Here is a 13,752-nt window from a genome sequence, read left to right as displayed (position 1 = left end):
TTCTAGTAGTACCTCAAAAGTAATTGGAATAAAGAAAAGTTTTGATTGATGAAATGAAGGGTTCGATTCTGTCTTTACTGGCAGAGGGATACAGTGAGTGTCAGGTTGCTTCCATCCTTTAAAATTTTAAAGGACGGCGGTTCATAAGAACAATGTCAAGCAGTAGATATTGGGTACAACAAAGCTACAGACCGGCAGTCGGCAAAAATGACTCTCCACTGCCGGGGATGACTGCAAACTCATTTGAATGTCACTCACCAACTGTAGGATGACATCAAGTGACCTCCAATAAGAATGGCAAATGGCAGCTGGGGTGAATTGAATGTCAAGGACGGTTCAAAACAGGCTCCTAGGGGCATGGCTGAAGTCATGCAATGCTAGAAAATGCCCTTAAAGGGCCATAATACCCAAATGTTTAAACACTTGAAAGTGATGCAGTATAGCTGTAAAAAGCTGACTAGAAAATATCACCTGAACATCTCTATGTAAAAAAGAAAGATATTTCACCTCAAAAGTTTCTCAGTAGCCACATCCCATTGTAAAGGACTTCCAAGCAGCAAATCAGTATGTCTGTCCCGGGACAGCGGAAGGCGCGAGCTTACGTGCACACTCATCTTATTTCCCTATTCAGCTTAAGGAAGTTTACTATGAAATCTCATGAGATCACAGTAAAAGAGTTCATGACCTCAGCACTGTTTGTCTGCTGTTCATTTCTTAATTTATTTTTATTTATTTGTTTTACCTGCAGCTGAGCAGCAGTTGAGTATAGCTTTGTACACAGAACTTATTCTGCTGAGCTGAGGAAGTTGTGAGGTAAAATATCTTCCTTTTTTACATAGAGATGCTCAGGTGATATTTTCCTGTCAGTTTTTTTTACAGTTGTGCTGCATCAGTTTCAGTTTCAAGTGATTTAGCATATGAGTATTGTGTCCCTTTAATGAGAAGCAAAGAAGAGCCAGACTGAGGTTTGCAAAAGACCATAAGGATTGGACCATACAGGACTGGAGTAAGGTCATCTTCTCTGAATCCAATTTTCAGCTTTTCCCAAACCCTGGTCGTCTAATGGTTAGACAAAGACCTGGAGAGGCCTGCAGGAACACAGTGTCTTGCACCCACTGTGAAATTTGGTGGAGGATCAGTGATGATCTGGCGGTGCTTCAGCAAGTCTGGAATCGGACACATTTATTATTGTGAAGGACACATAAATTAAGCCACGTACAATGTTATCCTGGAAGAAAACTTTCTTCCTTTTGCTCTGACAATGTTCTCCCAACTCCTACGATTATTTTTTTTCTAGCTGACAATGCTCCATGCCACACAGCCAGGTCAATCAATGTGTGTATGGAGGACCACCAGATCAAGACCCTGTCATGGCCAGCCAAATCTCCAGACCTGAACCCCATCGAAAACCTCTGGAATGTGATCACAAGGAAGATGTATGGTCACAAGCCATCAAACAAAGTCGATCTGTGTGAATTTTTGCACCAGGAGTGGCATAAAGTCACCCAACAGCAATGTGAAAGACTGGTGGGGAGCATGCCAAGATGCATGAAAGCTGTGATTGAAAATCAGGGTTATTCCACCAAATATTTATTTCTGAACTCTTGCTAAGTTAAAACATTAGTATTGTGGTGTTAAAAATGATTATGAACTTTTTTTTTCTTTGCATTATTCAGATCGGAAAACACTGCATCTTTGTTATTTTGACCAGTTTTCATTTTCTGCAGATAAATGCTTTAAAGGAAAGTATTTATATCTTGGGAAAAATGTTGTCAGTAGTTTGAGAAAACGTTTATTTTATTCTTTAATAACATATACCTATAAATAGTAAAACCAGAGAAACTGTTCATTTTGCAGTAGACTTTTTCAGACCTCTAATAAATCCTATTATATTAAAGGCCTTGGCCTTACCTGAGATGCTGTTGCGGCGAAAGTGGGCGTGGCCGGGCAGGCGCATGGGCATGGCCTGATGGGAATGTTGGCGTGGCCGGGCACGGTCGGCACGAGAGAGGGAAGAGAAATAGAGAGGGGGAGGGACAAAAAGAGATAGAAAAGTGCAGAAGAGAGGGGGGGGGGGGAGAGACAGAGCAAAAGAGAGGGTGGAGATGGCAAAAGAGAGGGATGGAGAGAGAGAGAGCAAAAGAGAGGGATGGAGGCGAGATGGAGCAAAAAAAAAAAGGAGGGAGAGAGACAGAGCAAAAAAGAGGAGAGAGAGAGAGCGCAAAAGAGTGGGAGAAAGAGCGTAAAAGAGAGGGGAGAGAGAGCGCAAAAGGGGGGGGAGAGAGCGCAAAAGAGAGGGGGTAGAGAGTGCAAAAGAGTGGGAGAAAGAGAGCGTAGGAGAGAGGGGGAGAGAGAGAGCACAAAAGAGGGGGGCAGAGAGAGTGCAAAAGAGAGAGAACGCAAAAGAGAGGGGGAGAGAGCGCGCAAAAGAGAGGGATGGAGATGAAGGCAAAAAAAAGAGGAGAGAGAGCAGAGCAAAAAAGAGGGGGGAGAGAGAGCAGAGCAAAAGAGAGGGGAGAGAGAGAGCGCAAAAGAAAGGGGGGAGAGAGTGCAAAAGAGTGGGAGAAAGAGAGCGTAAAAGAGAGGGGGAGAGAGAGCTCAAAAGAGAGGGGAGAGAGAGCTCAAAAGAGAGGGGAGAGAGAGCTCAAAAGAGAGGGGAGAGAGAGATCAAAAGAGAGGGGAGAGAGAGCGCAAAAGAGAGGGGAGAGAGAGCGCAAAAGAGAGGGGAGAGAGAGCGCAAAAGAGAGGGGAGAGAGAGCGCAAAATAGAGGGGAGAGAGAGAGCGCAAAAGAGAGGGATGGAGAGAGAGAGCGCAAAAGAGAGGGATGGAGAGAGAGAGCGCAAAAGAGAGGGATGGAGAGAGAGAGCGCAAAAGAGAGGGATGGAGAGAGAGAGCGCAAAAAGAAAGGAGAGAGAGCAGAGCAAAAGAGAGGGGAGAGAGCGCGAAAGAGAGGGGAGAGAGCGCGAAAGAGAGGGGGGGAGAGCGCAAAAGAGAGGGGGGGAGAGCGCAAAAGAGAGGGAGCAAAAGAGAGGTGGAGCGAGAGAGAGCAAAAGAGAGGTGGAGCAAGAGAGAGCAAAAAGAGAGGGGGAGAGAGAAAGCAAGGAGTGGGACCGCTGTACAGCAAAAAATGGCCCGTGTAAACGGGCTTTAGGACTAGAGTGTGTGTATATCTGTGCGTGTGTGTGTGTATATATGTATGTGTATATATATATATATATATATATATATATATATATATATATATATATATATATATTTAATTTTTTTTTTTTTTTTTTTTTTTAAATGTACCAATGCATATTTACAGTTACCTAAAGACTATTTTAGTACCTTTAAGTAATCAAGAGATAACAATTTGATTTTGTGACACAACCTTCCTGCCTTAGCACAAAACTGAGAATTGTTTTTATTTCAGAAAATAAACACGTTTCCACACCTATACATGGTCCTTAGATTTTGCTATAGTGTCTCAGACTTTCATAATTTTTTTCTTTCTTTAGCTTGTGGAGGAATTCCTGAACGAATTAGAGAGCAGTGCGGGACAATAACAAGCCCTGGCTGGCCTTATGAATATCCATCACGAGTCAACTGTAGCTGGTATATTCGGGGGATCCCAGGTGAAATAATTACTATCAGGTATGTACTATGCATTATTTTAACTTTTTTATAACTTTTTTTTTTTAATTTTATTTGAGTGCACATCATTTTTAAATCGTAATTAAAGGGACATGAAACCCAAATTTGTTTCTTTCATGATTTAGAAAGAGCGTGCAATTTTAAACAACTTTCAAATTTTACTTCTGTTATCTAATCTACTTCATTCTCTTGATATACTTTGCTGAAAAGCATATCTAGATAGGCTCAGTAGCTGCTGATTGTTTGCTGCACATAGATGCCTCCTGTGATTGGCTCAACTATGTGCATTGCTATTTCTAATGACAGTGAGTCCACGGATCATCTAATTACTATTTGGAATATCACTGGCCAGTAGGAGGAGCCACAGAGCACCACAGCAAAGCTGTTAAGTATCTCCTCCCTTCCCTCCAACCCCAGTCATTCTCTTTGCCTATGTTAAGAGCAAGAAGGTGGTAAAGTTTAGGTGTCTGGAAGTAAATTCTTCAATCAAGATTGTATTATTTTCTAGCAGTGCAAGGTTGCTCTGCTTTTTTTTCCTGGGGTTTAGACATGTCAGTCTCTTCAGTAGAGCAGTGGTGGCTTTTTTTGGTGGGGTTTAATCCTCACTGCGTCTCCCAAAAATGTTTATTGCTGCCCTACCTTAAAAGCCTGAGGGAGATCACTCAGTCTTTTCCTTTTTCCACAGGTCCATGTGAGGGAGGATGCCTCTCAAACCTAGTGAGCTGCCCTGCTGCCAGACAGATTTTGTGGAGGTAAGTGGTAAGTTTATTTCTTTTTAAAGACACGATGAGTCAGCAGGAGGAGGCAAAAAGCACCACAGCAGAGCTGTATATATAGCTCCTCCCTTCCCTCCCACCCCAGTCATTCTCTTTGCCTGTGTTAGTGATAGGAAGAGGTAAAGTGAGGTGTTAGTTTAGATTCTTCAGTCAAGAGTTTGTGATTTTTAAAATGGTACCAGTGAGTTCTATTTTATTATAGGGTGTAGCTGTATTCCTTGTCAGCCTCTAGAGTAGAGTTACAGGTGGCTTTAAAGCAATGGGAACTGGTGGGACAAAAACTCTCACTGTGCCTCCCATACTGAGTGCTGCCCTTCTGATGATGGTCTTAGCAGATGTTAACTAAGGCCCTGCATGTCTCCATAGAACGACAGGAGGGAGAAGACCTCTTGACCCTGTGGGACTTGTCATGCTGTCGCTCATCATAAAGGTATGTGCAGTTTATTTCTCTGGGACATAAATTAACTCAGAAAAGACTGTATAGTTTACTTTCTGACGAGGGGTCATAAACTTTTATTAAGGATTTTCCCTCATTACTTTGTGACTTGCGACTGTCATGTGTCATGTCTGACCATATCTTGATATGGGCTCTTCCTGTACTAATAGCCCTATATTGGTGGTGCTGTGGGCGAGACGCTGGGGAAATTTCTGAGTTTTGGTATTGTACTCTGGTGTAGGCAGTGTTTTTTACTGGGGTTCCGTGTAGGAGCAGACAAATGGTACCTGCAGTTATGTTATATCTTGACCGGCATTTGTTTTTTTCGCTTGGTTTAGCCGGGTTCAGATGGGGTTCCCTTTGCCGCCCATGAAGGGCAGGGCTTAACGTTTGCACGCTGATTAACCGCGCAGTTGTTTTGTCTAAAGTATCCCGGCATCTGATACGCAATAAACTTGAGACTCCGGTGTTTGCTAAGACCGCATGGTTGAAGGTTAAAGTGTGCGGTCTTAGGCATTCTGCAGAACGGGTAGACGTGGTCGGTGTACCATGGGGGCAGGTAGGCGCCTCAGCAGAGCTGTTGAGGTGAAGAGGTGCACTGTTTTCTCTTACTTGGTGTATCCAGTCCACGGATTCATCCTTACTTGTGGGATATTCTCATTCCCTACAGGAAGTGGCAAAGAGAGCACACAGCAGAGCTGTCCATATAGCTCCCCCTCAGGCTCCGCCCCCCCCAGTCATTCTCTTTGCCGCTCTAACAAGTAGCATCTCCACAGGAGGGTAAAGTGAATGTGGTGTTAAATTTTACAAATTCGATACTTTTGCTTCTTCGGAGGCTATTTTTGGGAGAAAGGTTTTGCAAGCAGTGGTGCCTTCCGTTTAGGTTACCTGACATGCTTCCCTCCCTTCATCCGTGTCCTAAAGCTTTGGTATTGGTATCCCACAAGTAAGGATGAATCCGTGGACTGGATACACCAAGTAAGAGAAAACAGAATTTATGCTTACCTGATAAATTACTTTCTCTTACGGTGTATCCAGTCCACGGCCCGCCCTGGCAATTAAGTCAGGTTCAAATTTATTTTTGTAAAACTACAGTCACCACTGCACCCTATGGTTTCTCCTTTTTCTCCTAACCGCCGGTCGAATGACTGGGGGGGCGGAGCCTGAGGGGGAGCTATATGGACAGCTCTGCTGTGTGCTCTCTTTGCCACTTCCTGTAGGGAATGAGAATATCCCACAAGTAAGGATGAATCCGTGGACTGGATACACCGTAAGAGAAAGTAATTTATCAGGTAAGCATGAATTCTGTTTTTTTGTCATTTATTAATTCAGTAAATTGGATTAACTGTCAGAGTTGCTGTAAAATTGTGTAATTTTATATTTTAAAGATACAGTTACGCTCTGTTTCAGGACTATCTGTTAGAGTGTTGGTGCAGAGAAATTGTGTAGTTTTATATTTTAAAGGCACAGTTACGCTCTGTTTTCAGGAGATATTGACAACAGTGATATTAGGCTGTTCTCATATTTTTGTCTTAAGTACAACAGGTTACATTTTTAAAGGACCACAAAAAAAAAAGAAAAAATTTGCCTTTGCTTTATTTGTTATCATGGAAGATCTTCAGAACGTTCCATGTTCCATGTGTTTGAATGCCAATGTGGAACCTCCTGTTACTTTTTGTCCCTCATGCACTGAGAGGGCATTACAGTTTAGAGAGCAAATTTTCTTTGAAAAAAGTTTGACAAAAGCGGATGCTTCTCAGGGTTCTACTGATGAGATACAGAGTATGCCGCAACTTTCTCCCCAAGCGTCACAGCCCTTAACGCCCGCTCAAGCGGAGCCAAGTACCTCTGCAGCTTCTGCTGCGATCACACTAAAGGACATAGCTGCAGTTATGTCATCTACACTTTCAGATACGTTGTCTGCCTTTCCCGTATTTCAAGGCAAACACAGAAGGAAGGAAATCCACGTGGTCAATACAGCTTCTGATGCTTTGATGGCGATCTCAGATCTACCCTCCCAGGACTCTAAATTTGAGGGTATGGAGGTCCTATCCGAAGGTGAACTTTCTGACTCAGGAAGTGTCTTGCCACTGACGTATTCAGAAGTGGTTTCCTTCAGGTTTAAACTTGAACACCTCCGCCTGTTATTGAGGGAGGTTTTGGTGACTCTGGACGACTATGATTCAATTGTGGTTCCTCCAAAGAAATTGAGTAAGTTGGACAGATATCTAGAAGTCCCTTCTTATTCTGATATTTTTCCAGTTCCTAATAGAACTTCAGAGATTATTGCTAAGGAATGGGAGAGACCAGGTATTCAATTCTCTCCTCCCGTTTTCAAGAAGATGTACCCTATAGCCGACGCTATTAGGGACTCTTGGCAGACAGTCCCTAAGGTGGAAGGAGCTATTTCCACCTTGGCTAAACAAACTACTATTCCTATCGAGGATAGTTGTGCTTTTAAAGACCCTATGGATAAGAAATTGGAGGGTCTCCTTAAGATCTATGTCCATCAGGGGTTGCTCTTGCAACCGGTGGCCTGCATTGTTGCGTTTACAAGTGCGGCTGCTTATTGGTTTGATGCTCTGGAAGAATCTCTTAAAACTGAGACTTCTTTGGAAGAGATACAGGATAGGATCAAAGCTCTTAAATATCTTTATTGGTGTGAATCCAAGGGCTACTCATGGAGTAGGGTTAGGATTCCCAGGATTTTGTCTTTTCTCCAAGAAGGATTGGAGAAGGGGTTATCAGCAAGTTCCTTAAAAGGACAGATTTCTGCTTTATCTATTTTGTTACACAAGCGTCTGGCAGATGTTCCAGATGTACAATCTTTTTGTCAGGCTCTGACTAGAATCAGGCCTGTATTTAGACCAATTGCTCCTCCTTGGAGTTTAAGTTTAGTTCTTAGAGTTCTTCAAGGGGTTCCGTTTGAACCTATGCATTCCATAGATATTAAGTTATCTTGGAAAGTTTTATTTCTGGTTGCTATTTCCTCTGCTCGAAGAGTATCTGAGCTTTCGGCATTGCATTATGATTCTCCTTATCTTATTTTCCATTCGGATAAGGTGGTGTTACGTACAAAACCTGGTTTTCTTCCTAAAGTTGTTTCAAACAAGAATATTAATCAGGAAATTGTTGTTCCTTCCTTGTGTTCTAATCCTTCCTTCTTCTAAGAAGGCACGTCTGTTACATAATTTAGACGTAGTCCGTGCTTTTTAAGTTCTACTTACAAGCGACTAAGGTTTTTCGACAATCATTTCTTTGTTTGTCATTTTTTCAGGGAAACGTAGGGGTCAGAAAGCTACGGCTACCTCTTTCTTTTTGGCTGAAGAGTATCATCAGTTTTGCATATGAGACTGCTGGACAGCAGCCTCCTGAAAGAATTACGGCTCATTCCACTAGGGCTGTTGCTTCCTCATGGGCATTCAAAAATTATGCTTCTGTTGAACACATTTGCAAGGCTGCAACTTGGTCCTCTCTTCACACTTTTTCCAAATTTTCCAAATTTGATACTTTTGCCTCGGCTAAGGCTGTTTTTGGGAGGAATGTTCTTCAAGCAGTAGTGCCTTCCGTTTAGGTTCCCTGTCCTTGTCCCTCCCGTTTCATCCGTGTACTATAGCTTTGGTATTGTATTCCACAAGTAAGGATGAAATCGGTGGACTCATCGTGTCTTTAAAAAGAAAAGAAAATTTATGCTTACCTGATGATAAATTTGTTTCTTTTTAGACACAATGAATCCACATCCCGTCCTGTTTCTATGAGACAGGTTTTTATTTTTTGTAAAAACTTCAGTAACCTATGTACCTTGGCTTTTCCTTTCTCTTCCTAACTTCGGTCGAATGACTGGAGTGTGAGGGAAGGGAGAAGCTATATTTACAGCTCTGCTGTAGTGCTCTTTGCCTCCTCCTGCTGACGAAGAGGCGATATCCCACAAGTAAGGATGAAATCTGTGGACTCATTGTGTCTAAAAAACAAATTTATCCTGGCCGGGGTTTGCCCTGGAGCGACTGGACATCTGAATCTTAATTTAACACTATATTCTACATCTTGGATTGTGTACTGATTTCTTGAGTAGGATACAGGGTTGACAACCTTGTATGCACCTTTACATGTCAGAGAATAGTATTTTATAGTTATTCCAGAAATATGTTAATGAAGACAATGCATTCTTTTTGACAGCTGTTATCTGTAAGTTCTGATTATAATGCAATGGACATCATTTACGAGGAAAATAAAGTTGAAACGAGCAATAGCCAATGTTCATGGGACTACTGTATGGACCCCAGGGGGTGCTCACCCTGGGAATCACAGACTTTGCCATTCTACCATACAAGATTAACCCATGTTATAACAGTTTTCATTGTAACTGTGTATTTCTCCAACTTCTTTGTACTTTTATGAAAACTTCTTGTGTATATTTTTTTTATGATGCTCAATAAAAATTGTTATAAAAAAAAATAATAATAATAAAATTTCCCCTTTAAATTGTAAAAAAAAAATTTTTTTTATCAAGTAAGCATAAATTTTCTTTTTTCTAGCAGGCATTACAGAAAAATATTGGCACTTTAAACAGTTAATCTGTGGGGACAGTAGATTCATTTTTCCTATTGGAGGTTATAGGACAATGGGAGGCAGTTGGTGCAGGCACTGGGGAAGAGGAGAAGGGACTATAGTGTTAGTTATTTTTTATCATGCAGTTATGGTGGTTATACTTTCTGCAGCTTTACTTATTATTTAATGCTGGCCGGGAGGTTCTGGTGGTGACGCCCACGATGGGCGGGTCTGTTCTAGAAGCGGCAAAGAATTTTGTGCGCTTTTTCCTCCCTAGTCGTTTCCGGAGTTCGGAGGTGTCCCTTATAGTTGCGGTTGCGTTTTTTCATCTAAGCGGTTCCCGAATACAGTGTGGAGCAGTTCTGATTGACTCCGGATATTTCTATTACTGAGGGGACAGTTCTTTTCTTCAGCGGGCTTCTCAACCCTTATGTCTTCTGCAGTAACTGATGCCTTGTCTGCTTTTCCCATGCTGCAGGGAAAGCGCAAGAGGAAATCTAAGGATTTAGGGAGTAAGGTGTCTGATGCAGTCGTGGCTGTACCGAATGTTCCTTCCAAGAAATCCCCTATTTTTAAAAAGATGTTTCCTATTGCTGACTTTATCAAGGAGTCGTGGAAGGGGCAATTTCCACTTTGGCTAAGAGAACCACTATTCCCATAGAGGATAGTTGTTCTTTTAAAGGGACAGTCTACACCAGAATTGTTGTTATTGTTTTAAAAGATAGTCTCTTTTTTACCCATTCCCCAGTTTTGCATAACCAACACAGTTATATTTATATATTTTTTACCTCTGTGATTATCTTGTATCTAAGCCTCTGCAAACTGCCCCTTTATTTCAGTTCTTTTGACAGACTTGCAGTTTAGCCAATCAGTGATGGCTCCCAGGTAACTTTACGTACATGAGCACAGTTATCTATATGAAACACATGCACTAACACCCTCTAGTGGTGAAAAACCTGTTAAAATGCATTATTAAGAGGCGGCCTTCAAGGTCTAAGAAATTGGCATATGAACCTCCTAGGTTAAGCTTTCAACTAAGAATACCAAGAGAACAAAGCAAAATTGGTGATAAAAGTAAATTGGAAAATTGTTTAAAATTACATGCCCTATCTGAATCATGAAAGTTTATTTTGGACTAGACTGTCCTTTTAAGGATCCTATGGATAAGAAGTTAGAGGGATTGCTCAAGAAAATGTATGTTCACTAGGGTTTACAATGGCATGGTATTGCTACTGTCACTAGTGCGGCAGAATACTGGTTTGATGCGTTGTCTGATTCTATTCAGACAGACACCCCCCCCTTGAAGAGATCCAGGATAGGATCAAGGCCCTTAAGTTGGCCAATTCTTTTATTATGGATGCTTCCCTACAGATTATCAAGCTGGAAGCAAAAATTTCTGGGTTTGCCGTACTGGCCCGCAGAGTCTTATGGTTGAAATCCTGGTCTGCGAATGTGTCGTCTAAATCTAAACTTTTGGCGATTCCTTACAAGGGTAAGACCTTGTTTGGGCCGGGCTTGGCTGAGATTATTTCCGACATTACGGAGGAAAGGGTAATTTCCTCCCTCAGGATAAGAGGAATAAACAGAAGGGAGTAATTTTCGTTCCTTTCGAAACGTCAAGGGTAAGCTTTCCTCTCCCTCTACAAAGCAGGTACAATCCAAGCCTTCCTGGAGGTCCAACCAGTTATGGAACAAGGGAAAGCAATCTAAGAAGCCCGCTACTGACTCAAAGTCAGAATGAAGGGTTTGCCCCCGGTCCGGAACCGGATCTTGTGGGGGGCAGACTTTCCTTCTTTGTTAAGGCTTGAGTTCATGGTGTTCAGGATCCCTGGGCAGTGGACATCGTGTCTCAGGGATAACTAGACATCGTGTCTCAGGGATAACTAGAGTTCAAGACCTTTCCTCCCAGGGGCAGGTTTCTGCTTTCAAGATTATCTGTTGACCAGATAAAAAGAGAGACGTTCCTGCACTGTGTTTGAGACCTTTCCAACCTGGGAGTGATAGTTCCTGTTCCAATGCAGGATCAGGGTCTGGGATTTTACTCCAATCTGTTCATGGTTCCCAAAAAAGAGGGAACTTTCAGACCAATTCTAGATTTCAAAAGTTTAAACAAGTTCCTCAAAGTACCGTCCTTCAAGATGGAAACTATTTGTTCCATTCTTCCCTTGGTTCAAGAGGGTCAATTCATGACAACAGTAGATTTAAAGGATGCGTACCTGCATGTTCCCATCCACAGGGATCATCACAAGTTTCTGAGGTTCACATTTCTAGACAAACACTTCCAGTTTGTGGCTCTTCCATTCGGCCTTGCTACAGCTCCCAGAATTTTTTCAAAAGTCCTGGGATCTCTGTTGGCGGTGCTCCAGTTGCGGGGCATTGCAGTGGCGCATTATCTGGATGACAATCTAGTTCAGGTGCCATCCTTTCAACAAGCGAACTCCCACACAGAGATGTTGTTGTTTTTCCTGCGCTCTCACGGATGGAAGGTAAATTTGGGAAACGGTTCCTTAATTCCAGCTACAAGGGTAGTGTTCTTGGAATTGATAGATTCCCTATCAATGAAAATATTTCTGACAGAGGTCAGAAAATCAAATATCTTCTACACTTTTCTGGCCCTGTAGTCCCCTCCTCGGCCGTCAGTGGCTCAATGTATGGAGGTAATCGGTCTGATGGTGGCTGCCATGGACATCATTCCGTTTGCCTGTTTCCACCTCAGGCCTCTGCATTTATGCATGCTCAGACAATGAACAGGGATTATGCGGATCTGTCTCCGCGATTATATCTGGATCAGGCAACAAGAGATTCTCTTCTTTGGTGTTTGTCTCAGGAACATCTCTCCCAGGGAACCTGCTTCCGCAGACCCACCTGGTTGATTGTGACAACGGATGCCAGCCTGTTGGGGTGGAGAGCAGTCTGGGGCTCTCTAAAAGCTATGGGGACATGCACTCGGGAGGAGTCTGTTCTCCCCATAAACATTCTAGAGCTGAGGGCAATCTTCAATCCTCTTCTGGCCTGGCCTCAGTTAGCTTCAGCCTGGTTTATCAGGTTCCAGTCGGACAACATAACATAATAGTGGCTTACATCAACCATCAGGGAGGAACTCAGAGTTCCTTGGCCATGATAGAGGTAGCCAAGACTAATCAGTGAGTGGAGACCCACAACTGCTGTCTATCTGCGATCCACATTCCAGGAGTGGACAATTGGGAAGCAGATTTTCTGAGCAGACAGACCTTTCACCCGGGGGAGTGGGAGCTCCATCCGGAAGTGTTTTCCTGCTTGATTCTCAAATGGGGACAGCTGGAACTGGATCTCATGGTATCCCGTCAGAATGCCAAGTTCCCGAGGTACGGGTCGAGGTCGAGGGATCCTCAGGCGGTACTGATAGATGCTCTGGCGGTCCCTTGGAATTTTAGTCTAGCATACCTATTTCCTCCGTTCGCTCTCCTTCCTTGGGTCATTGCTTGAATCAAACAGGAGAGGGCGTTGGTGATCCTCATTGCACCGGCGTGGCCTCGCAGAATCTGGTATGCAGACCTAGTCGAGATGTCGTCATCTCTTCCACCTTGGAGACTTCCATTGAGCAAGGACCTTCTACTTTTAGGGCCCTTCCTTCACCCAAATATAGTTTCTCTGAAGCTGACTGCTTGGAGATTGAACGCTTAATTTTATCTAAGCATGGTTTTTCTGAGTCGGTCATTGAGACCATTATTCAGGCTCGCAAGCCTGTGTCTAGAAAGATTTACCATAAGATATGGCGTAAATATTTGCATTGGTGTGAATCCAGAGGCTACTCTTGGAGAAGAGTTCGGATTCCTAGAATTTTGTCCTTTCTCCAGGAGGGTCTGGAGAAGGGTTTATCTGCGAGTACTTTGAAGGGTCAAATATCTGCCTTGTCTATTTTTTTGCATAAACGTCTGACGGATGTACCAGACGTGCAATATTTCTGTCAGGCCTTGGTCAGAATCAGGCCTATGTTCAAACCTGTTACTCCTCCCTGGAGTCTTAAAGGGCCACTGTAAGTAAATATTTTCTATGCCTGTTACTAACTAACTACCCCAAATACGCTTTTTATCAATAGCATTTCATTAACATATCTCTACCGTATATCAGAAATCTTGTCTGCAAATTTAATTGTTTTCCAAACCCACTCCGTGGGTATCCTTTGCTCTGTACCAATCCGTTTACAATACCTAGGTTTCAAAATGGCGCTTTAAACACAAAGTTATTGGTTTAAGTATTTTGAACATGCAGTGCTGAAAATAGTGGGCAGGATAAAGTGACATCATTGGCGAATAAAAGATATAACTTTTAGAACGTTATGAAACTTCGTTTAGGAGAAAATATAGGTCAGTAGG

The 13,752-nt window shown here is 42.7% G+C and overlaps 1 protein-coding gene across 1 annotated transcript in view; it reads left to right on the top strand.

Moving 5' to 3' along the window:
* LRP12 (LDL receptor related protein 12) overlaps positions 1-13,752 on the top strand; it is a 152,689-nt gene that overhangs the window by 99,206 nt on the left and 39,731 nt on the right. Inside the window, exon 3 of the mRNA XM_053715277.1 lies at positions 3,502-3,637. Within this exon, the coding sequence (XP_053571252.1) occupies positions 3,502-3,637 (136 nt within the window). The remainder of the gene's footprint in view (positions 1-3,501; positions 3,638-13,752) is intronic.

Source organism: Bombina bombina, chromosome 5, assembly GCF_027579735.1.
Source record: "Bombina bombina isolate aBomBom1 chromosome 5, aBomBom1.pri, whole genome shotgun sequence".
NCBI lineage: Eukaryota > Metazoa > Chordata > Amphibia > Anura > Bombinatoridae > Bombina > Bombina bombina.
Note: the sequence above shows the minus strand (reverse complement) of the source record. Positions and strands in the feature narration are given on the sequence as shown.